General features: G+C 48.7%; 6 protein-coding genes across 10 annotated transcripts; 3 read left to right on the top strand and 3 right to left on the bottom strand.

The window, feature by feature from the left end:
* Nucleotides 1-5241: 5241 nt before the first annotated feature.
* On the bottom strand, nucleotides 5242-5936 carry LOC117645155 (cuticle protein 12.5-like). The gene is made up of 3 exons (XM_034385174.1): nucleotides 5916-5936; nucleotides 5501-5833; nucleotides 5242-5403 (listed from the first exon to the last, which is right to left on the bottom strand). Exons 1-3 carry the CDS (start codon nucleotides 5934-5936, stop codon nucleotides 5242-5244), a joined length of 516 nt encoding a protein of 171 aa, XP_034241065.1.
* Nucleotides 5937-7509: 1573 nt separating this feature from the next.
* Nucleotides 7510-10986, top strand: LOC117647051. The gene is made up of 10 exons (XM_034388577.1): nucleotides 7510-7693; nucleotides 7770-8272; nucleotides 8446-8611; nucleotides 8806-9321; nucleotides 9393-9583; nucleotides 9790-9926; nucleotides 9996-10182; nucleotides 10262-10418; nucleotides 10512-10657; nucleotides 10735-10986. The coding sequence occupies exons 1-10, from the start codon at nucleotides 7576-7578 to the stop codon at nucleotides 10957-10959; spliced, it is 2346 nt and encodes a 781-aa protein (XP_034244468.1). The 5' UTR covers nucleotides 7510-7575; the 3' UTR covers nucleotides 10960-10986.
* Nucleotides 10987-11032: 46 nt separating this feature from the next.
* On the bottom strand, nucleotides 11033-12181 carry LOC117649382 (39S ribosomal protein L17, mitochondrial). The gene is made up of 3 exons (XM_034392123.1): nucleotides 11817-12181; nucleotides 11442-11727; nucleotides 11033-11360 (listed from the first exon to the last, which is right to left on the bottom strand). The coding sequence occupies exons 1-3, from the start codon at nucleotides 12042-12044 to the stop codon at nucleotides 11221-11223; spliced, it is 654 nt and encodes a 217-aa protein (XP_034248014.1). The 5' UTR covers nucleotides 12045-12181; the 3' UTR covers nucleotides 11033-11220.
* LOC117647791 lies at nucleotides 12140-14120 on the top strand. The gene is made up of 5 exons (XM_034389752.1): nucleotides 12140-12456; nucleotides 12554-12631; nucleotides 12719-12793; nucleotides 12867-13018; nucleotides 13090-14120. The coding sequence occupies exons 1-5, from the start codon at nucleotides 12183-12185 to the stop codon at nucleotides 13918-13920; spliced, it is 1410 nt and encodes a 469-aa protein (XP_034245643.1). The 5' UTR covers nucleotides 12140-12182; the 3' UTR covers nucleotides 13921-14120.
* A 218-nt stretch (nucleotides 14121-14338) lies between these two features.
* Nucleotides 14339-16108, top strand: LOC117648499. Of its 3 annotated transcripts, none has more exons than XM_034391203.1 (7): nucleotides 14339-14578; nucleotides 14685-14745; nucleotides 14870-14998; nucleotides 15188-15315; nucleotides 15407-15548; nucleotides 15621-15746; nucleotides 15825-16108. In XM_034391203.1, exons 3-7 carry the CDS (start codon nucleotides 14924-14926, stop codon nucleotides 16077-16079), a joined length of 726 nt encoding a protein of 241 aa, XP_034247094.1. In that variant the 5' UTR covers nucleotides 14339-14578; nucleotides 14685-14745; nucleotides 14870-14923; the 3' UTR covers nucleotides 16080-16108. The 3 variants fall into 3 exon arrangements, with proteins under 3 accessions (XP_034247094.1, XP_034247011.1, XP_034246931.1); XM_034391120.1 differs by having other exon boundaries at nucleotides 14685-14768; XM_034391040.1 differs by lacking the exon at nucleotides 14685-14745 and having other exon boundaries at nucleotides 14360-14578.
* A 164-nt stretch (nucleotides 16109-16272) lies between these two features.
* On the bottom strand, nucleotides 16273-22962 carry LOC117646845 (hypoxia up-regulated protein 1). 3 transcript variants are annotated; one of them, XM_034388329.1, is made up of 14 exons: nucleotides 22809-22962; nucleotides 22087-22228; nucleotides 21729-21994; nucleotides 21446-21651; nucleotides 21198-21375; nucleotides 20936-21122; nucleotides 20702-20851; nucleotides 20367-20564; nucleotides 20114-20292; nucleotides 19465-20007; nucleotides 19216-19381; nucleotides 18676-19132; nucleotides 18442-18603; nucleotides 16273-17782 (listed from the first exon to the last, which is right to left on the bottom strand). In XM_034388329.1, the coding sequence occupies exons 2-14, from the start codon at nucleotides 22219-22221 to the stop codon at nucleotides 17748-17750; spliced, it is 2862 nt and encodes a 953-aa protein (XP_034244220.1). In that variant the 5' UTR covers nucleotides 22222-22228; nucleotides 22809-22962; the 3' UTR covers nucleotides 16273-17747. The 3 variants fall into 3 exon arrangements, with proteins under 3 accessions (XP_034244220.1, XP_034244124.1, XP_034244041.1); XM_034388150.1 differs by lacking the exon at nucleotides 16273-17782 and adding an exon at nucleotides 17917-18292; XM_034388233.1 differs by lacking the exons at nucleotides 16273-17782; nucleotides 22809-22962 and adding an exon at nucleotides 17914-18292.
* Nucleotides 22963-23179: the final 217 nt, after the last annotated feature.

Here is a 23179-nt window from a genome sequence, read left to right as displayed (position 1 = left end):
CGCACTGTGTGCTGCACACGGGGAGCGCCAGCAGACTCTGATTCCGAGGGGCGTTTTCGTCGCTCTGTCTCTCTCGCGCCTGTGCGAGACGCCCCATGAGTGCGAGAGAGACAGAGCGACTCTCGGAATCAGTCTGCAGCGCCGCCGCCAACGGGACGGACTGTGCGTCCCACAACAGTGCCATTCCGAACGACCAGTGCTCGCCACCTCTCTCTCTCTCTCTCTCTCTCTCTCTCTCTCTCTCTCTCTCTCTCTCTCTCTCTCTCTCTCTCTCTCTCTCTCTCTCTCTCTCTCTCTCTCTCTCTCTCTCTCTCCCTCGCACCCCGAAGGACCGTTCCACATGGGTGCGAGAGAGACAGAGCGACGAAAGCGTTGTCGCTCGGAATCAGCCTGCGCGGCGGACTGGACACAGTGTAAGAAGCGTCCCGGCAGTCTGCAATTTGGGAACAATGTAGGCAATCGCCGTAACGACCCTCGGCAATTAGCCAAGTTTACTGCCCATTGCCTGCTGCGCGGGGCGGGGCGGGGCGGGGCGGGGCGGGGCGGGGTGGGGCGGGGCGGGGCGGGGCGGCCCGTCCCGAGAACGAGCTCCCGACTGCGTGGGCTGGGGCTTCCCTCGCAGTGGCAGTTACGGCCCTTTCCTCCAGGACGACGGTGCGGTGCGACGCTTTTGCAGATCGCGGCCACGGCCGCGTAGACACTTTTTGGCGACTTTCTTTTGCCGTGTATGCTTTATGCTTTTACTGCTGTCTCTATCGCACTACGAGGCGATCCTTATGAATGCGACAGAGACAGAGCGGTAGGGGCGCTCGGAATCGGCATGCTGGCGGTGGGCCACGCATGTGTCACACGTCACAGATCAAGGCCGGTCACGCCTCATTAGTGTGACCGGGGCGTCACAGTCACGCCCATTCAGACGTAGCTTATCTCGCGGAGGGCGGCAGCAGGCTCGGTCGTCGCTCTGTCCCTCTCGCACCCACGCGACACTCGCAATGAGTGCGAGAGAGACAGCCACTCTTCGGTCTGTTCGGCAATTGGCCTGCAGGCTGATTCCGAGCACTGCTTTCGTCGCTCTGTCTCTCTCGCACTCATGGGGCGTCCCGCAAGGGTGTGAGAGAGACAGAGCGTCTTAGTGCTCGGAATCAGCCGGCTGCAGCTCGCCGGGGCACCCCGCCGACGCCGAGGTGTAATGTTTAACTGTGGCGGGCAGGGCTCGGGTTCACGGTTAAATGAATGGCCATAAGGTTCGCGTTGTTGTTTTTGTTGTAGTTGTTAGTGGTAGTGAGGTTGTTTTTGTTGTTGTTTTTCTATCGGAGAGAGGTGTGGGAGGCGAGGCCCGCGCGTGTCCTGGAGTGATTCGGCAGAATCCTTTGCAGCGAAGGAATGTTGAAAGAATGCGGGGAAGGGCGAGACAAAGGACAGGCCGCGTGCGAGAAAGAGGGAGAGAAGAGAGATAGAGATGAAAGCCAAAGTGTTGACGTGAAAGGTGCGAGCGGCTATGAAAAATGGACAAGTGTTGTGAACTCGGGTTTGCGGGCAAGAACCACGGCGCTCAGCGGCCATAGCAAGAACTACGATAGCCGCCAGTACACCGATTCGAGCAATGCTCTCGTCCGTCTGTCTCTCTTGCACTCATGGGAGGTCCCATAAGGGTGCGAGGGAGGCAGACCGACGAGAGCAGTGGTCGGAATCAGTCCGCAGGCAAAGTCCGTCCGTGATGCCTCGGTTCGGTTGGGTCTAGTCTCTCAACCGCAAATCAAGTCAAGAAGATGTCTGTAGGGGAACCCGTAATGGTAATGGTAACGTAGGCAGTCCCGGACGCAGCCTTGTCGGCGGGACTGCCTACCCACGCGGGGTTCGAGGGTCACGCGGCGACAGGAACGATGCAACGCGCGTCGCGCCGCGGCCGAGATCGTACAGCCGTCGACTTCGGAACCTGGTAACCTACGTTCGAATCCCATAATTTCTTGACCTTTTCAAACGGACGCTTCCAGTAGCGCTGTTCAAACCCATCCTCCCCGTCGAACACATTCCATGACGCGCGAAGTCCAGCTTCGCGCTCTCCTTGGAGTGGCGTACGTAATGGTTCATTTGACAGAGACGGGAGTGCCGAGAGTACCGAGAACCTTTCTGGAACAGTACTAATGGGATGAGACTCTTCGCGGAGCTCCTGTGACGGGACGACGGCGGACAAGGGGACACCCTGCTCGCCTCGCTCCTGGCCGTGCCTGCAGTGCCTGTGCCTGCAGTGCCTGCAGTTGCCTGCAGTGCCTGCAGTTGCCTGCAGTGCCTGCAGTTGCCTGCAGTGCCTGCAGTTGCCTGCAGTGCCTGCAGTTGCCTGCAGTGCCTGCAGTTGCCTGCAGTGCCTGCAGTTGCCTGCAGTTGCCTGCAGTGCCTGCAGTTGCCTGCAGTGCCTGCAGTTGCCTGCAGTTGCCTGCAGTGCCTGCAGTTGCCTGCAGTGCCTGCAGTTGCCTGCAGTGCCTGCAGTTGCCTGCAGTGCCTGCAGCGGCGCATCTCGCAGTCCGACACTGCGATGGCGCCGGCCGCCGCCGCCTTGCCGCCGCGCTGCACGATCACACAAACGGCACAATAATAAAGATTTCCCTTCCCTCCGGGCCATCGGCCGGGCCAGGCAGACTGATTCCGAGAGTCGTTTTCGTCGCTCTGTCTCTCTCGCACTCATGGAGCGTGCCGTATCGGTGCGAGAGTGACAGAGCGACGAAAACGACTCTCAGTCAGCAGGCAGACCAAGCGTGACGGGTGCGAACGCGCTGCGCCAATTTCTCGCCGTTGCCTCTCTCGGCGTTCTGCCGTCCGATGATTCCGAAGGACCGCTTCGTCACTCTGTCTCTCTCGCACTCGTAAATCGGCCCGCAGGGGTGCGAGAGAGACAGAGCGACGAACCGATCCTTCGGAAGCAGGCTGTGCTTGTTGTTCTAATAAAAGTCGAATCACTCGGCGCGCCCTCGGCGTGGCGGCTTGGCGGTCCGCGACTTGGCGGCCGCGACTCGCGCAAAAGACCAACGGCTTATCACAGCCAGAGCCGCGGCCGCGCGGCGCGCAGCGCGCAGCCACCAAGCCGCGGTTAGTGGCTTGGGCGCTTGGGCGCTGGGGCGCTTGGGATAGTGGCCGTGCTGCCGGGCTGCCGCGGCCTGGCGGCGTCACACGCCCGGCCCTCCAAATGCAAAGGTCAGTGTTAGCAGAACAATCGAGCGGGGGAGGGGGCGGGACGAGGGGAGGGGCTCAAAAAGGGGGAGGGGGAGGAAAGGGATATAAGAAACGTATGTGTTAGCTCGCAGTATTACGGACATAATCACACTCGCCGGCCGACCCTGGGGGCGGGGCGGGGCGGGGCGGGGCGGGGCGGGGCGGGGCGGGGCGGGGCGGAGCGGGGCGGGGCGGGGCGGGGCGGCGCCTGCCCTGTGGTTGCCGGGATATCACTGGCCGCGGATTTAACTCCCTGCGTTTGTTCGTTCTTTCTTTTTCCGAATCAAGGATAGGCGTGCGGGAATGCGGCGCGGCGACGAGGAAGGCAAATCCAGGCAAATCCAGGCAACTTCAGGCAACTCCAGGCAAATCCAGGCGATCCAGGCTCCGCGTCCAAGTGCCGCACCAGTTGCGCCTCCCCGCGTCGCGCCGCCATGACTCCATGGCATTTGCATATAACGCTTCGTCGCTACCGCGATATTCGCATGTTCAATCCACTCTGCGTGAAGAATCGTAGGGGTTCGCGATGACAACGCCCTCCAAAACCCGCTCTTCTTACGCGCGGTAAACATTTTGAAGGCTAAGACAGTTAAATTTGATGCCACTGTGTCACTGTGTTCACCGTATCAAGAAATTTCACTGTGGCCGCAGCCAAACAGTCCGCACCTCAAGACAGATTTAAAGACACAACTCACCGAGAACTGAGTCAACTGGACCCAGTAAAACCAAGTAAAATAGTCTTGGGCTCCAAAACTTTTCACAGTGTAGCCTCGCCCCCGCAAAAAAAAATTATCCGTTTTCCCTCTTGGCCAATTAGCCGTGTGTTTTCGTTTTCAGTAATTGAAGTGAATGAAATGGAGTGCGTACGGCCTCACCGCCAGCCTTTGCTGCCTTTGCGCTACGGTGCGTGGCGCGGCAAGGCAGTGGCGGTGAAAAATGTCTCATTTGGCCATACGTCTTACGCATTAGGGCGATGGCTGTTCAAGGCATCCAGAGCGGGGAGAGAAATGATTCTAAAAAACTTCGCGCATAAGACGAAGTTTGCTTTTCACGGCCCTTTCATTAGGGGATAAACATTTATTGACATGAATCAATATTATTATGCACCAAGTACCAATTACGTTTAACAGCTGCCACACAGAAACAACCCCAGATACCCTTTCAGTCAGAGGCACAGTGCGTTGCTATCAGTGCCTATGCGTCACCCTTTGGTTTTCATTAGTCCGAGCATCGTTTCAGCACCCTTGTCATCAATGTCGATTCGATGTCGATTCGACGTCGAATGGACATCGCCATAGCGTCGATATCCGTGACATATTTTCGTCGATGTCGATCTTAATTTCGACCAACATCGACCATCGATCTTCGACGTCGAGTCGACGTCGAATCGCTGATGGATTTCCGACTGGGACCCTGCGATAATTTAGCATTAACATTGTTTACCGTTATTTTTCTTTTAAATTACAAGTTGCATGAAAGCGTTCTGGTGGCCTCCTCTATGGGCTCAGGGCCCCTGTCTCTGCGCGCCATATGCGTTCGCACAGTAAACACTTGGAGGTCCAGCCGGTCATAAAAAATAGCTTAAGCCTTAGGGAAATAAGTGAATAACGCTCCCAGGTCACGTGGCTGCGTGCGTCATCGACCAGCAGACTTTTGCAATGGGAAGTCATATTCCAACCAGACAGGAGCAGGCACTGCCGTGTGTCCCCGTTTTCGGTACATTTCGGTACGTTCCTTTTTTTTGCGGGGCTTTTCTATGTCGAAGGTGTCAGTTTTCTGAACAGTTGGTTGGCGGTTCAACCCCGACTCCTGGCACAAAACCCTGCGTTGTTGGGCGTGAGTGATTGAGTTCGTCTGGAGTTTGGTGAGTGCAGTCAGAAAACTGCACATTTCTTTTCGGATCAAATGTTTTATTCACACATGCAAAAACATAAACAGCAGAATAAATAAATAAATAAAATTAGAAAGACTTCCTAGTGATGAGACGACTCAGCGGCATGACTTGCTGGCCGATGGGTCCGCGACGCGAAGACGTCAGTAGGCGTACGCGTTGTGGACGGCGGGCTGCACGTAGCCCTCTTGCACGTAGCCGTAGGGCGCCGGGAAGGCGTACGCGCCCACCTTGGAGTACACGCCGTCCGTGTAGGCGGCGTAGGCGGCGGCGGCGGGTGCCGCGAAGGCCGGGCTGTACGCCACCTGCAACAAGAGCAAGAAAGAGCAGACCATGCGACGCCCGAGCGCGAAGGGTTGCCTGCGTCGACGGCGCGCGGCTTGGCCGGGCCGCCCCACCCACCTTGGCGACGTGGCCCGCGTAGCCGCCGGCCAGGGCGTACGGCGCGGCCACCGCCGGCGTCTTGTAGGCGGCGTAGAAGGGCGAGTAGGCCTGCGAGTAGGGTGCGGCGGCGTAGGCGTCCGTGTAGGCCACGGGCACGGCGTACGGCGACGCGGCCGGCTGGGCGTAGCCGTCGTACCCGAACACGGGCCCGAACAGGCCCCGCTTGTCCTTCTTGTTGGCCTGCTCGGCCTCCTGCACCTGCTCGACCTGCTCCCGGGGGCTGAGGTCAGCCTCGCGGGCCTGCGCGGCCACACCCACAGCCAGGACGGCGAGGAGCGAGGCGAGGAGGACCTGCGAATGAACCTCGGCGTTAGCGGTCACTGCCTCGCGGGGAACACCGTCGTGCCGCATGCCTCGTGCGCTTGGAGCTCACCAGGGCAGAGCTGGCGTTCATGACGGCGGTGCTGTGGCGTTGGCTTGGATAGTTCGGATCCGACACCGTGCCCCGTCCACCCGACCGCCCAGCCTTTATACCGCCAGATCGTGTCCAAAGGGTGTCCTTCCCATCTTTTGTGCGATCCTGCCCCCTCCTCTCCCCTTCCGCGCACTCTCTGCCCTCCCGCCCGCGGCGTTGGGGCTGCATTCGACGCGGTGTCCAGCCGCTGGCCAGTTCGGCGCAGCCTGGCGCAGCCCCACTGTGCGGCGGGTTCGGCGAAACGCAAAGCGCTTGCACATAGCCCTGGACCCCGTATCTCACCAGAGTCGGCCCCTCGGCCGGTACGGCAGGTTGTCATTGGCTGTCATCGGCGTGGCCTTATCTCGCAACCAAACAATCCCATTTGGCAGTGCAGTACACTTTCTTGCCGGCGCGTGCAACAAAGACCTCGAGGACTTTTAATCAGTGGCGGCTGCAGCAGGGTCGTTGTCGCTGCCGCGGAGTGCGCTCACGTGCTGCGAGGCGGCCTGTAGGCCCTGCTGCACTTGCAACTGTTTGAACCGATATTCGAGCTATCGCCGAGGCAGGCCGCGGGGTCCTTGGCCAGGAGCGGCACGTGTCGCGTTGCCGCGGCCTGTGGAGACAGGGACAGCAACGGCAGTGCGAGGCTGGCTTGCCTAGCGACGTCTTCGCGGTCATCAGCACAGCGGTGGTAGCACAGTGGTAGTACACTGAAAGCACAGTGGTAGCCCAGTGCTAGCACAGTGGTAGCCCAGTGCTAGCACATTGGTAGCACGGTCAGCAGGTCAGCACAGTGCTAGCCTGCCGACGCTGCTGACGGCCACCCGCCGCACCACCGCGGCCGTCCAGTGCGTCCGTCCCTGCGTCCCTGAGGCTCTTGAGGCGCAACCGGCGCCGTTTTCTCCGCCTCGCCTTGCACTGCCGCGCCGCTCGCGCGCTCTGGGCCCAGAGTCTGGGCGCGGCGCGGCGCGGCGGCGGGGAAGTCCCTCACGGGTGGCCGCGTTGCGCCCCGTTGCGCGTTGCGGAGCGAGACCCATCAATGCCTGTCCGGCCCGTCATGCGTGGCACGGCACTGGTACAGTAAGGCACTGGCACCGCCTACATGGGGCGGACGCGGGGCCGCTCCTGGCGGCGTGTTGTCACCCTTCGTTCCGCAACCGAGCGATTCAGAAGCTTCGTCTCCGTCGCACTCACGGCGCTCTCCGTCTGGGTGTGAGAGAGACGGGGGACGAGACTTCCGAATCACTCGGCAGTTCGACCCTGCTGTTCCTGGCCCCGCGGTGTTGGAGGAAATTAGGCAGGGCAGGTCCTCGATAACGATGTGTGCGAATGCGAGGGCGAGGGCTGCACATGCCAATCTCGGCCGCCACTGCCGCCACCGGCCGCCACACCCGCGCCGCGCTTGGCCGCGATTGGCACGGGTCGCGTCCGCGAGGCCGACAGGCCGAAGGCGCGCCCGAAACCGCCGCAGTGTTTTGGCGTCGCGGAAGCAGCCCACCGCGGCTGAGATAGGCCGTCAGCGACAGCCCGGTCGTCCCTCACCGGCTGCCGCCCGCAGTCTGGTCGCCGACGGGCTCAAGACGGCACGGGGCGGAGCAGGGCAGAGCTGCCGGCGGGCGCGGGGATCTTCAGGGCCATGGCCACGGCCGTGACACGACGGCGCGCCGAACGGCAGCGGACGCTGTGGGTGGCCCTGTGCCTCCTGCACCTCCTACTGGCTGCCGGCGCGCAGGCTGCCGACCACCCTGGCAACGGTAAGCCACTTTGCGTTTTGAAGGCAGCCCTACCGTGTCCGCACCCGGGTTTGAGACGCGTGTGCTCCTCCCGCAGCCGCAGCAGTGAACACCACCGTCGCTAGCTCCACCGCCGGCTCCGCCACCAGTTCCGCGCTCCCCGCCGCCCCGGTGAAGCGCGCCTCCGTGCCCCCGGGGTGCAGGACGTTCTACGCGCATGGCACCGCGCGCCCGGACAAGGACGGCGAGGAGTACACCGTCCAGCTGCTGTGGCGGGAGCACGCCGTGCCGGACGCCGCCGGCCGGTGGACGCTGGCCGTGAACGTGACCGCCACGGAGGACGCGCGCGTCATGCTGAGCAGCGCGGCCAGGGTGCTGCCCGGCCAACCCCGCTACGAACTTGTCCTCGGTGCGCACGCCAACGAGTCCAAGCTCTTGGTGCACGCCGACCATCACATCCGCGGCAGCCCGTCGCCCGTAGCGCCCCTGCTCCACCAGCCTCTGTTCGAGGCGGGGAGCCTACAGCTGTGGCTGCGCTGGAGGACGGACGAAGCGGCCGACGGCAACAAGACGGGCCGGCTGGAGGTGGAGGCGCAGCCGGTGAGCATTTCAGCGCGTTCATCCCCAGCAGACTGATTCCGAGAGCCGTTTCCGTCGCTCTGTCTCTCCCGCACCCACACTAAACGCCCCAGGAGTGAGTGAAATGCCTCTCTGAATCAGTCTGCAGCGTCCAGCACAAGCCTTTGCCCTGCCTCACGCCATTCGTTCGCCAGGCCGACGCCTCAGCGAAGCTCACCCTCTTCACCTACGAGACGACGCAGCCCCTGCAGGTGGAAGCCTTCAGCTTCGGCAGCACGCGGCCCGGCGACGTGGCCTTCACCGTGTGCAAGGCGTGCACGGCCAGGGAGGGCGGCGAGGCCGGGGGCAGCGAGCACGCAGGTGAGGCTTGGCGGGACGCCGCCTGGCGGGTAGGCACGCCTGGGCACGCCTGCCGGACTCCGGAGCTTTGCGGGGGGCAGGCTCGCTAGGTAGGCCAGGAGGCTAGCGCGGCGCGGCCATTCTTGTTGCGCTCGCCGCTCTGTGGCGCAGCCCGGCGCCCTTTCACGGCAGGGCTTCCCCTTCGCTTGCCACAGCCGCAGACCACGGCCTGGGAGTGCCCGGCTGCCGCTCGCTGCTGCTGCACAAGACCGGCCTGCTTCACACGCACACCCTGGCCGCGGGCTGGGCCGACATCGCGGACGGCCACGGCCGCCTGCAGTTCTGGGCGCGCGCGTCCACCGACGTGGAGGTGCTCGTGTCCGAGCGGCTGCACTCGCGGCGCGGCGAGGCGGTCCACCACGTCGTCTTCGGCGGCGACTTCAACACCAAGACCTGGGTGACGGCGATGGTGGGGCGCGCCGCCGTCACCAGCACGCCCACGCTGCTGTCGGACTCGCAGTTCCGGCCGCTGTGGGTGTCCGTGCCGCCGCACGGCCGAGGCGTGGTCAAGGCGGGCACCGGCGACGTGCACCACCACAACAGCACGCGCGAGACGGGCCAGGCGCGCGAGCTCATCTCCTGGGCCAACCCCAACGCCCCCGCCGCCCCCAACTTCGTCACCTTCGCCACGTACAGGAACCGGCTGGTGCACGTCCTCATCGACTGCGACAGTGAGCACTCGTCTGAACCCGAGCTGCCGAGGCCAGGGCCGCCCTCCTTACACGATGAACCCTTCCCGCAGAGTCGCCCTCGCTGCCAGCGGTAAATCAGTCCGAGTCCGAGGTCGGCCTGCTTGAGGCAGTCCGGGGCTCGGTGGCCGCGGCCTTCGCCTCGCCGCGCGCGCCGCACTCCGCGGCGCCGACCTTGCAGATGGACATCGAGAGGCTGGCCGTGCACAACGGCTCCGTGACGGCGACCGGGACGCTCATGCAGGTCGAGTATCCCGAGTAGCCGACAGGGGCAGGCAGGGCCGGGCTTGGCATTCCCTGCCCCGCGAGCCACCTGGCCGCGCCCCTGGCTGGACACTGATTCAGAGAGTCGTCGCGGTCGCTCGGTCTCTCTCGCACCTACACGGGACGCCCCGAAGGTGAGAGAGACAGAGCGACCAAAACGACTCTCTGCTGGCTTCGCCCTTCCAGGAGTGGCAGTACGGGAACGACACGGGCATTGCGTGGAACCCGGCCTGGTTCCGAGGGATGCTCAAATCCCAGTATTGGCTCGCGGATATGGAAGAGGTGCTGGATAATAATGCCATTTCAGATCTCATGGTTGTCAGGTATGGACAGTCACCTAAAATAATTGGTGCTGGACGAGGAAAATTTCTGGAACATCTTTGTGATTTCAGTTCGGCGAGTGGAGGCAAAAGTTGGTTGAAATTGGTCCCTGGACCCATTCAGGTGAATTATGATAAAAAAATTTCTTTGAATTTTCATCTGCATTTAAAACTGCCTTGTAAACATGACGAAAATCAAGATACATTGTCTTGCTCCATTATGGCAACACTTAATTCCAAATCTAATAGTTGCATTGAAGTAAGTATAAGATGCGTGTGTAAACAAATAACAGATAATTTTCATCAATTGCTATGAGCACATTGCTATTTTTTTTCAGATTTCCACTTGTAGTGTTGACCAAAAGTGGAATGTTGATTGGAATGTAGTAGAATTATCAAAAGATTGTGGGAAATGTAATCTAAGCTTGACAGTAAGAACAAAATATCACAATCAAGAAAAGTATAGACTGTCACCTCAATCCACTTTTGACACTGGTAAAAGTATATTTGTAATGCAACTACAGTTGTGTATCCAAAAAATGTGTATTATGGCACAAATTACATAACAGTTTGTTTTCTGTGTTTCAGGGATTTTACAGTGGATAAATATTTTTTTAACAGTACTGGCTCTCATCACTCTTTGCATAGAATACCATCCTCAGAGCAGTAAAGTAGATTCTTTTCTTTCCTTACCTAAAAAAATAATTCGTAAATTTTCAAAATTCTATCATCAGGTCAGAAAACTATGTTACATTTTATCATGTCTTTACTTTTCCCCAAAATTTTAAAGGTTTTTTTTTTTTTTTCATAGGACTTTCAAGATGAAACGTGCATTGTTGCCTATGATGGTGGTGCAGCTCACATTTATGAAGCTGAAGATTCTGATGATTTGAATACTGATGATGACAAAAGGAACAAATTTAAACCACAACCAGCCAAACAGATTTACTCAGTATTCCAGCAACAAAAAGTTCCAATTGCCCTCTTAATACTTAGTGTCTGTCTAGCAGTCATAGATCTGTTTACAAAACTTTAAACTTAATATAAAAGCCCTTGAAACATTTGTTTTTCTGTAAGTCCAACACAAGGAGAAAAAGATGTTACAAATATTCCAACAAAAGAACTTCATTTATTTTAGAACACTTGATAGACAAACACAAAGAAACATTCAACGAGATGTGTAAATGCATTGTGCTGCACATCACTCATGATACAATATATTAGATTTCTGTAAGGCCAGCATCTTTAAATTTGATTTTACATATCCGAAGGGAAACTTCTACTTATTTACTTTTTGTTAAACATCGGGAGTGTCATTACTTTTGGCAGATTGTGATCGTGTTGATTTCAAGTAGTCTTTGGCGGAAGAAAGTAGAACGTTTTGAATAAAGCGAGGGTTAGAATGATGTGTACGGAACATTGGAGGATAGGGATGTCCTAAAATATTAAACAAAATACGTTAGACATCAGATTTTTTTTTAAATAATAAAAGGAAATGATTGCATAGGATGTACAAACCTTTGAGCTCCAATACAGCTTTCTGTAAAAGCACAACACCATGCATCGATATTGTTTCATTCACCTCTCGATTTTTTTCTACTTCAGTCAATTGAGGGTGATATCCATCAGAAAAATACCAACAAGGTGCCCTGTACATGGTAGTGAATGATGTGGGATAGCTTTGATAACGTGGCACGAGTACTTTGAATAGCTTATGCACAAGTTGCTTCTCTTCAAGCCACCAATCTGCCATCTCCATAGTTTCCTCACATTGTGGGCCATGTCGGATGGCCTCAGAAATAAGCTGAAAGAGAAAATCAAACGAGATTAATCGAAGGTGGTTGAACACAAAAAGAGTTGTTTCTCCGGTGGTGAGTTGATGATAGAACTTACCCGTTCGGCGTAACCCCTGGCTTCATCAGCCCGAGCATAGTTTAATTCTATCCTTTCGTACTTAAAAAGAGCTGTGACAGTTTGTCTTAATTTTATCAAGCGACCCTCTGGCCCTTGTGGGTTTCTCATTCGTTTCACATGCCAATGAACAGGTATGTTGAGACGAGAAACTAATTTTGACAGCTCTGCGTAGCGGAGTAGAGGACGCGTAGGCACAGGTCTGCTCATTTTCTTTGCTATGGAGAAACTTAATCCAAGTAAAATTGAATAAAGACTTTAGAACATGGCCAGAAACAGATATCGCTTAACCTATGCAAAACAAGCAGAAACCGAACTGTGCACTATGTGCACTGCATCAAGTTTTTCATGAGCATTATCCGCAGGTTCGTACTGTTCGCAAGAAGTTCTGCCAATATCTGTTGTTATCTGTTTCCACTTGGCGGGAAGTCGTTGTTCAACTTAACCCTTCTGTCGTGCGGCTGTCACAGTTTGTCAGTTTCATTTCATCGTGCCACAGGTGTCAAGCGAATAATGAATCGGTCGAGGAGGAAATCTACTTTTGGCACGGGTAATACCGCCAAACTAGGCTTTTTCCCGGTTAGATTGGATATGCGCCCAGTGAGAGAAAAATCCCCTCTTGGTAAGTAATTTCTTTGCTGTTTGAAATGTCCACCCAACCCATTTATTGTTGTCTGTTTTTCAAAACCGTTGTTGCTTAATCACATTTTCTTTGGCAGGAACTGGAAAATGTGGTGTCACACCGTCTCCCACCAACTTGTTAGATGATCCATTACGCCCTCGTTTGGGAATGGGTAGTAAGTAAAATAGTGCGACTCCATTTCTTTGACACACCTTTCTGAGGGTTTGAAAGCATTCTTGTTACATCGTTTTGTCATTTTCAGGATCTGGTGGAACTCCTTCTCCCACATACTTCCTAGGAAGGCATGACACATCACGCCCACGCTTGGGAATGGGATGTATGTGGACAGTGTTATTCAATATGTATGATACATTTTTCTGAGGTCGTTATAAGCTTTATTTTTGTTCTAGTGACAAATGGAATAACTCCTATTAGACCAGCTGATGTGTCCTCTGCTGAAGCAAGCATTTATTTCTCCATTAAGAAATCCCAAAAGAGTCCAAAATCCCCAAAGACTCGAAGGCGCCTCAATCTAAATCTAGAAGGACCCCAAAACAATGAGGTATTTATTCAACCATTCTTTATAAGTAGAACTTAGTAGTTTCTCGTGTAACTTTGTCACCAATTTTGCAGGAACACAATGGGCCGAAATCTGTTGCCACATCCTCCAAACCTGCTGTGAGAAGCCTCCGCAAACCTGTTGTCAGAGCTTTCCCAGAAAAGTCACGCATACCTAAACCGCCCAGTGTGCAGAAAGGAAAACCAGTAACAAGATCTCAGACAGCTGTTTCTTCTCAAGGGAGCTCCACATTCCTGAGGGCCACGAACTCCAGAAAGACTATGTTGCCAACATCTACCAGGGCTTTTAATGGTTTGAAAGCGAGCACTTCAGGTCAATCTAAAGCCCAGGCCGATGTCTTCGAGTCACAGCAGAGGGTTCTCCAGGACCTGAAGGAGGGTCTCCAGGAACAGCGGAACATGCTTCAAGAGCAGCGAGATATTCTTCAAGAAATGAAGATGATCAAATCTTCTGTAGAAGAGCAAACATCTTTACTCCAAGAACAGAAAAATATTCTCCAAGAAATGAAGACAGTCAAATCTTCTGTAGAGGAGCAAACATCTTTGCTTTTAGAAGCTAAGGACGTTTTTTCACAGATCCTTCATGACCAAAGAAGCATATTGGATGAACATCGAAAGTTACTTGATGAAGCAAAATCCTCATCTGTTCATAAATTCACTTCTGATGAGAAAGCAGTTTCAAATTTGTATGCTGTTGACACAAGCAAAGAAAATTTACCTGCTTCTGAAGCTGCCTACAGGCAAATGAGAAGGTCTTTTCGGTGCCTTGGGACTCCAACTCTGTCATGTAGCAGTAAGAAAGCAAGAACTCCTCAAATTAAAACCCCCAGAACTTCTCTCTCAAACAAGGTACGAGCCCAGCTACATAATCTTCTGGATTCTTAAACATCATATATTTTGGCATTTCTAAAAACTGTTAGTGTTCAATTACCTTTTGTTTGTAAGCATAGTATATTTTAAAATTATGATTTTTGATTGTGTATTATTTTATTTACCTGCACAAATGGTCTAGTCTTATATTTTTCAATTTTATATAGCAGCCAATAAATGGTACAAAATTCACAATTGTGGCGCAAGCAAAATTTGTTTTTATTTAGCAATATTTTAATGTTGTCTGCATTTCCCTCCGATCTCTGTACAAACACAACTCTATAGGCATTTCTTGTCACAATTCATTCAAATGTGATGAATGAGAACGGTCCTGACGCCCTGAGCCCCTACTCCATCTCCATCACAATTCTATTTCAGAAACTAGCAAATCTGGACTTCACTTTGAATTTCCTGATTCCAGAAAAATGCTTGTGTGGAGAAACACCTGCCAGTAGCTACCAGTAGCTTGGCAACGCGGACAGACTTCTGTTTCGAATGGGTGTAGTGCAGCGCCTGTGTGCTGCACCCTGCCGGAAGGTTGGCGTCGCAGCCGCACTTGAATCTTGTCGTCTGCAACACACTCACTCCTCACGATTCTCATTTTCCCGTTAATTGTCTGCAATAGACACTGGCAGCAATCAACTCAAAGATGATGCGCAATTTGAGCACTGGGGTAAGTTAAAAGACACCTAAAATTAGTATCTAGCTCATCTTGAAAATAGGGTTGTCTAGGTTAGAGTGTGCTGTTGTTTTTGTTTATGAATGTGTTTTGATTATAGAAACTTCTCGAGTGGGTTCTTTATTACGATGTTTTGAGTTCTGCACGTTCATCGTTATTTCGTATTTTTAATTTCGGCTTCTAGGTTGATTGATTTATTGCCCTGTCTGTGAAACAGTCCAGGGATAGAAATGATGTTTTTTGTTCATACAATGAAACGATCCAGGACTTTTAATCTTATTTCAGCTCAGACTCATCTGCAGGCAGGTTGTCAGATCAGTAAACAAACCGTGTACTTCAATGTCAGTTCTGATTGCGTCCGCATGTGCTGCAGATGAATCTGCCACAAATTCCAACCGTCCACTACCATTTAAGGTTTGTAAATGCTTTTCCTAGTCATTTTCCTTGTCATTACCTTATCCACGATCAATTTCACTATGCCAACAAGATCACCATTTCAATGAGGATTAAATGTGTAAATGAAGCTCCTTGAACTTGAACCCCAGAGACAGTTGAACAAAATGATGACATTCTAATATTTTTTTTTAAATCTATGCATTTCAGTTATTTAATAAGAAAGAGATGACTCATGAAGCTCTTATTAGACAAGCATGCACCTTAACAGCCAACTCCTCGAGTCAACTTCTTACTCAAGTTTTAATTGCAATAAATGAAACAAGCCAAGAATATCGGTGAGATAACATTTTGTTTCTTTTAATGTCTGTAGAAAAGAATGCTTTTTAAAGAATTGAAAGAATACATGTTACTTGCAATGTTCTGCAGAAAATCTATGTCAGATCTTATGGTTTTATTGGAAGAGAGTCTTCTTCTTCTTACAAATTCAAGAACGTCTCCTCTAGATGAGGTGGAAGAACTGATTGTCAAGCAAAGAACCATAGTAGATGAACAGCATAGATTATTACTGGTAAGTCCTAGCGACTCAAAACATTAAGCATGGTGCTGTGCACTGCAATGATTCAATATTTTGTTTTCCCAGGAACTTGTTTCATTGATGGACTACGTTGAGAAAATGATGACATCTACCGCAGAAACTGCATTTTTAGCAGGAGCGGAGCAATCAAGCACATTGATGTGTGAACGCCTCAATTCTGCTTTATATAAGGTATTTTCTGAATTTTCCTTCCTCATTTTACCAAGTTTCTTCCATTTCTTAAAGGTATGCTATTCACATATTTTATAGGTTGGGGAAGAGTGTGCTGCTAACAAGAATTCTGAAGAGGAATTGCTGAAACTTCAAGAAGCTTATGTAATTAAATTGGGTGAACTTTATGAAAGAGAGTGGAAAGACAATCCAAATCTGTCTGAAAACGTAAATAAGGAAGAACTGGTACCCAATGAAGAAATCTCTAATGCTAGCCTAGTGACACCTATTGACATTTTTGAAGATTCACATGAGACTGGAGACAAGGCAAATGATCCAGAGCTAGTATTATAAAATGGGATAATAAACAAATTAAATTGAAATGTTGCAACTTAACTTGTTCCTCACAATGTAGGTGGAACTAGATCTGTATTAAACTAGCTACAGAATGTTCCTCCCTCAAAGTAGTTGTGCTAAAAGTGGGTGGGGGTACAACTCCCAGCTGGCCAGCATTTGAGAAAAGGGATCGTCGGAAAGCAAGACACACTTTTCTTTCAGCAGTGTTTAATAACATTACATGAACATTTTCACAGTAAAATTAATTATGCAGAGTAATCACAGAAATCAAATACAGATGTAACTGTTAAAGTTTAAAGCTCCATCTATATCTTAGCACACAATAGAACTCTACTCACACTACACAATTTGACCATCAAACCGAGTCAAGAATAAGAAAGAACTCGTTCAACAACTTTACCTTCCTAGCTGAATCATATAACCAATGACAATTCCAGAAAAAGAGAAAATTGATCTGATTCTCAGTCACAAAAAGAAAGGTATACCAAATGGGGTGTAAAATTTGAGAAGATAGAAACCCAAAAAAACCATGGTGATCAACTCATTGATCTTTGCTGCACTCATATCTCTAACACTATTAACAGAAAATACACATCAACTCCGAGCTTTACTTAGGATAGGATTTTACTACTCTAAGTTCACACATAAATTAAACAAACACACAATTGTACAATCTAAACTTAAGTTCATGGTGGCTAATGGAAAGACGACCTAGTGAATCAGATTGAATTGCAATGAAGATACCACTGTGGCCAAACCAAACTAAATGCAAGATTTCTTTCTTAAAAATACAGAAACTTTGGATTGTACACAAAGGAAAAAAGTAATTATTCAATTATTTTCACTTATGATCACTCAGGTATATAAACATAATCCCTTCCATGCATGAACTTTATAAATGAAAAATGAGCTAATCACACCACTGCTTGTGAATGATACTTGTGCTATTCTGTGATTACACATTAAAAATAGAAAGAAGTCAAAAACATGATGAAATAAGGAAGGATGTAAAATGGAAGTCAAACATTAGTTAAGGTAAGCACTGTACAAAAATAAATTTGAAGTATGATGGTAAGAAAAGAAGAGTGAATATTTTCCTACTGCGAAATTGCAGTGCCCAATTGAATTTCTGAACAAAATTTGACTAACCATTAAGGTAATGGTTATTGGACATTAAGTGTAGACAAGGCTTCCCAAATCATTATGCTTTATTCTTAAAAGGTGTTGTCAGTCTCTTGTCATTGTTTCCCACGTTGCTTTTTAAAGAGGGGGGGATAAAGAGGAAAAGAAAAAAAGATCAGCCTTCTCCATTTAGTTGCACTTTCCCAAACAAAGCCAGTATTGTCAAAAGGCAATGCACATTTGAATTTTTAAATAAAAGTAACGTACCTAATGAGGAGACTACGGCAACTTATAAGCTGTTGCCTATTTCACAACTGAAGCAACCATTTACTCCCATATCTTACAACAAAAATCACACTATCTGGTATACTTACAATGGAATTCATATACTCTATACGTGTGAAATCTTCCACGTTTGTACTCTCTTCATAGACAAAAGATTTATGATGGATAGGTGAAATTGTTACTACTGTACAGAATCACCTCATGAAAATGAGAACTTGATGTTAAATTATTCACCTACAGATACTAGAAAATTGTACTCTACAGTTCTGAGTGTGGTACATCTGGCGTGTCATCTGAAAAATAAAAATGACATTTAAAACCTCTTGGACATTATGAAAGGTCCATGCTAAGATGGAGGGAGAAAATACAATCATGAAATCTGTAAAGAAACCAGCTAGGAAAAAGCCCAACCAGACCTAGAATGCATCAAGTTTTTAAGCCACTAGAGTTAGGATCTGGCACCAACCCATGTTAAAATAATCCTCATGCATAATTTCATAGAAGCTGTCTAGTCACAATACAATTTGATCAGTTTCATGGTGAAATTCTTGTCAAGTGGAGATCAATTAATAGCCCGGGAGCCCCTCTGATGAAAGTAAAGAGAAGAAGCGAAGAAGGTAAAAGTTAAGAAGCGTATAAATATAAAAAGTAATGAGGAAGGACAGACTTTTGAAGAGAATGATCCAACTCACTAAGAACATGTGAAGTAGGGGTTCAAATGAAGTGGAACATCAAATGAATGACAAATACAACAACACCAGCAGCCAAAATGGAGGGACTTTCCACATGTTTGACTGAAACATCTGACACACTAGATTTGAAACAGGGTTGGTAACAGAAGCCATCACCAGTGTTCTAATGCATTCACAAGAATCTAATGAATGTTTTTCTAAACCACAATTTAACATGGTTAACTCTCATAGAATTTCAAACAGTTTCCACAATTACTTACCTGTTTTTGATGGCTTTGGTATTTCCTTTTCTGAAGAGTCTGATGCTTCCTCTTTAGTTGGTGCATCCTCTGTTTGAGAATCATCGACAGTAACTGTTTCTTTATCATCTCCATCCTTAGTATCCTTTGATTCATTCTTCTTCTCAGTCGAGTTCTTGGCATCTGAAACCAGAAGAATTGGTGGAATTACATGGGCAACAACAATCACGCAAGGTGTTTAAAACTTTTAATTACCGTTGTTCACTTCTTCCTTTGCCTTAGGTGGTCTCCAGATCTTGGCTTTGTTAACTAGATATTTAACTTCACGATCTAAGACATTAATCTTTTCACCAATTGATTTAATGGAGAGTTTGGGAGCCTCTGAAAGTTTCTGCTCAGCTTGCTCCTTTTCCATTTTAACCATCCATTGCTCAGTTTCCTTAATCAATTTTTCAAGTGTAGTGAGTTCCACTTCGGTGAAGACCCAATTTTCTTCTGCCTCGAGCTTGGCTGCCGTCACGTTGCGGGCGTCTTTCAAGAATGTAGAGCTGCCATTGAGCACCTGCCGCAGAGCGGCGATTGCCTCGGGCCTCTCGCGGTGCTCACCCACGCGGAGGTAGAGGGCCTTGGTGAGCTTCTGGAGATCCTTCAGTTTAGTTTCATAAGCATCGGCATCCGCAGTGGCTCCATCTTCATACAACCAATCTGAGACCTATTAAAAAATAAAACAAATTAATTGTAATTTGATAGGCTTGGGCCCCAAAAGTCACTAGTTTACAAGAATGTGAAGCATACCTCAGAGCATCCCTGTCTAATTTTCTCAATTTCTTCACTTGTAGCTGCTGATTGGAAATCCTCTTCCTCTAGTTTGTTCTGAGCATCAAATACATAGCTCTCCAAGGCGTTCAGCGCACTTTCACGACGGTTGCGTTGGAAATCATATTCATTCAAAACTTGAATCCTGCAAGGTAAATAAATACATCAGTGTACTATAGTTTTAAGATTACAGTCACTCTAAATCAAAAGGCTGGCATAGTTACACACTTTTTGAAAGCTTCCTGCATTGCCTCTTTGCTCATAGGAATGACTCCCAATGATTCCTCCTCAGTGGATATTTTCTCCTTGAGCACCTTGGTGACAGTCTTCTTCTCAACTTTCTTTTCACTCTCATCTTTCTTCAAATCCTCTTTTTTCTCTTCACTTTTATTTTCCTGCTTCTTGGCTTCATCTTGTTTCTCATCTTTCTTGTCCTTCTCCTTACCATCTTTAACATCTTTCTCCTCTCCACCCTCCTCTGGCTCTTCAGAGGCAGGCTTTTCTCCCACCTTGTCTGAGTCTGCTTCATCTGGATTTGTGAAGAGTTTGCTGATAGTGCTTCCTAATTTAGAAAACGTTGATTCTTCATCATCATCAGTAGAATTCCTTTCTACAAGCAACTCAACATTAGCCAAACTTAAAATGCCACTTTCATCCATAGAGAAATGTGCTTTAATGCCCTTTGATTCCGCATTTGGCCCCTTATGTTTATTCAGAACATCAGCGACACCAGTCAATGCAACAGACCTTAAGTCGAGAGAGCCTAAATTCCTGGAAAAGTTTCAGTAATGAGTCAATTTTTGAACAGAATCTCTTTGCACTAACTTAAAGGGGAAAAAAGGGAAGGCACATTGACAGAAATAAAACAACTACATACTTTACTTCCTCCTCTGAAAGGTGATCCAGGTCTGCATATTTCACATTGAATGAAAAATCATCAGTATGTTTGTTGAATGTAAGAACCTTCTTTTGAGGGTAAGGATTCATGGGTCCAAAGAGAAGGCGTTTAATTTGTTTTGGCGCAGTCTGACCTTCAACTTCTCGTTCAAATGTTACCTGAAATTGAAGTAAGAAATGAGCCTTGTATTTCACTAGAAAACCTAGCCCATTGTGAAGGTGCACCAAATTACCTGAATAGGAAAAATTACAGCATCTTTGGTCAAAAATGGCTTAACTTTGAAACCAGTGCTCAGATCAGCGGCTTTGTAAACAGCTCCCATAGCAGCTGCTTCATCTGCATTAATGTTCTTGGCTAAATCCATTTTAACCACTTCCTGCAAACGCTCCTGCACTTTGGGCATGCGAGCACCAGCTCCAACCAAGACTACCTATAAACAAACATGAAATTATAATTCATTAATTAGGCTACTTAACAAGACAAATTATAGTAAAGAATCTTCACCATAAATTTTTTTCAACTCTTTAAAGCACAGTTTAGAAGACAGTATCATGCCTTGTTACTTACTTGGCTGATCACATCCATAGTAAGTCCAGATGACTTCAAAGCCATATCAACAGGGTTGCGAATTCGATCTAGAAGATCTTGACATAAATCTTCTAACTGCTCCCTAGTGACCTGAATTTTCATGTCAATATCATCCAGGAGACCTTCAACCTTGAATTTAAAAGAGCAGAAGATTCAATAAATTCATGCAACCTCATTCATAACAACATCAATCAATTTGGAATCTGGGCAAACCTGAGCAAAATGGTCTACATTTGCACTGAGAACATTTTTCACTCTACCAGCTTCCTTGAAAAGCTTTGCAAGTGCTCGAGGGTTTTTAAAAATATCATTTGGGGTTTTCTTGGCATCATTGAACTTTTGACCTAGGTAATCCCGGAGACGTAACTGCATATCCAACCCACCAAGGCTGCGATCATACCTGATACACACAAGAAAAAGTGACATAAAATTTGCTGTAGTGAAAGTTGAAGAAAATGAGGAATGATGTACTTACCCGACACCAACAATTGAAGCCTGAGGATGTGATTCAACAAAGCCCCTCTCTTTGGTTTTCACAACTTGATAGCTCACAATAGTAGCTGTTGTACTCGATGCACCCATGTCATAAAACATTACATACTGAGCAGTTTCATTGAAGTCTTTCCGGTTGAAGATGCCATAGTTAAGAGCAACTGAAATGAGACACAAATTAGCAACAGTTACAAAAGCAGATGCACTTCATAATCCCAATATTGATCACACCTGCTGTATAGTCATTCATCAACTGGAGAACTTTAAAGCCAGCTAAATCAGCAGCCTGCAGCATTGCTTGTCGTTCTGCTTGATTGAAATACCCAGGAACAATTAACACCATTTCATTCACAGCCTGCCCAGCTGAAGCTTCTGCAAACTCCTTTGCTCTGTGAAGAAGCATGCCCAAGAGTTCCTCAGGACTGTAGTTCACACCACTGAAACAAGAATCCATCAATTAGGACAGAACAGACTCAAAAGCACTCTATATTGTGAACAATCATTAGACACATACTCGTCATGTTTAAAAAGAACGGTTCCTCTGATAGGATCAGAAATTATGTCATAGTACGGGAACCTTCTTTGGAACTGTTTCACTAAAGGGTTGTCAACCTTTTTACCAACTAAATCAAGGAGGTAGGCATATGTTTGCTTCGGAAACCGAGCACTTGCTGTAATGGCATCTTCTCCAAAGGTACGATCATCACCTCTAAATGAGATAACTGCTGGTGTCTTACGTTTTGATTCTTTATTCAAAACAATTTCCATAGGAACACCCGGCTAGAAACAAAAATTTGAAACATAGTTGAACCATCAAGTTGCAGATATCACGAACTGTCATGTCATTAATGCAATATAGCAAGAGACCTTACCGAAACAAATGCCACTTTCATCCATTCGCTACCCAAGTCCACACTGATCACAGCAAGTGAATGGGTATAGTTAACAGATGATAAAAATAAAGCTACAAGAGGCAAGAAGAGGAGAATATTCATTTTGAGCCACATATTGTACCTGTTGGCAAAGCAGAAATACATAAACAATTAACGGTCACAAAGACAAGTAATCAAAATTTCCAGAAGATGACAAGGTAAACAAATTTGTGTAAGAAAAGAAAGAACAAAAAGTTGTTCTGCATTTCAGCTTCAGACAACCCTCGCAAAAGAGGTTAGAATAGCAGACGGTGCGCATATTGTCGGGCACTTAATTTGACTCTGCAAGGGAGGGAGCGAAAAATTTACCGATACAAAGAAACGTCAACTTAAAACATCAAACAGAGACAATAGTTCACTGAAATTTGTAGAGAGGAAAAGTGAAATTTAGGCGCATTCATTCATTGACGTTTTAAGTTCCAGATGTCAAAGAACCCACCGGTCACTGCCACGAATGAATGGGGGGCCGGCAATATGCCACGTCAATAAATATTGTTCTTAGTATAAAAATCGTTCCTAAGAAACATAAATTTTAAATAAAATATTTATTTTAAATATTGAAACCAAGTAAAATATAACAACCCATACTGGCTGGAACCTTAACCACCAAGATCGTTAATTTTTTTCATCACACCGATGTGAATTTAAGGAAACGAACTTACTACATGAAATGGACGAAACACTTTAAATAAAAATTAACAGTTTTCAGTCACAATACGCAAAGGTATTTAGTGTCAACCATCCACGTATAAGTCTAGCATGTGTACGAGTGCCGACAGACGACCGACAACCTGCCGAGCGAGCAGCGCCGAGCCGAGCAGACATCAACCCGTGTGGCGAAAGCTGATTGGCCAGCCAACGAACGGTATTCACACTCTCGTAATCCGATTGGTCCACGCTCACCGCCGGTGGAGCCCTAGCCTTGGCGTGAAATTTCAACCTGAGGAAAATGACGAGACATTATTTCACGACGAAGCTGTTTGGTGATTTCACAGAGAAGCCTAAGTCTTTCACCAACAGCTTCATTGAGGTC

This window comes from Thrips palmi, unplaced genomic scaffold, assembly GCF_012932325.1.
Source record: "Thrips palmi isolate BJ-2018 unplaced genomic scaffold, TpBJ-2018v1 HiC_scaffold_1, whole genome shotgun sequence".
Taxonomy (NCBI): Eukaryota; Metazoa; Arthropoda; class Insecta; order Thysanoptera; family Thripidae; genus Thrips; species Thrips palmi.
The sequence above is the reverse complement of the archived record's forward strand: the minus strand, read 5'-3'. Positions and strand labels throughout refer to the sequence as shown.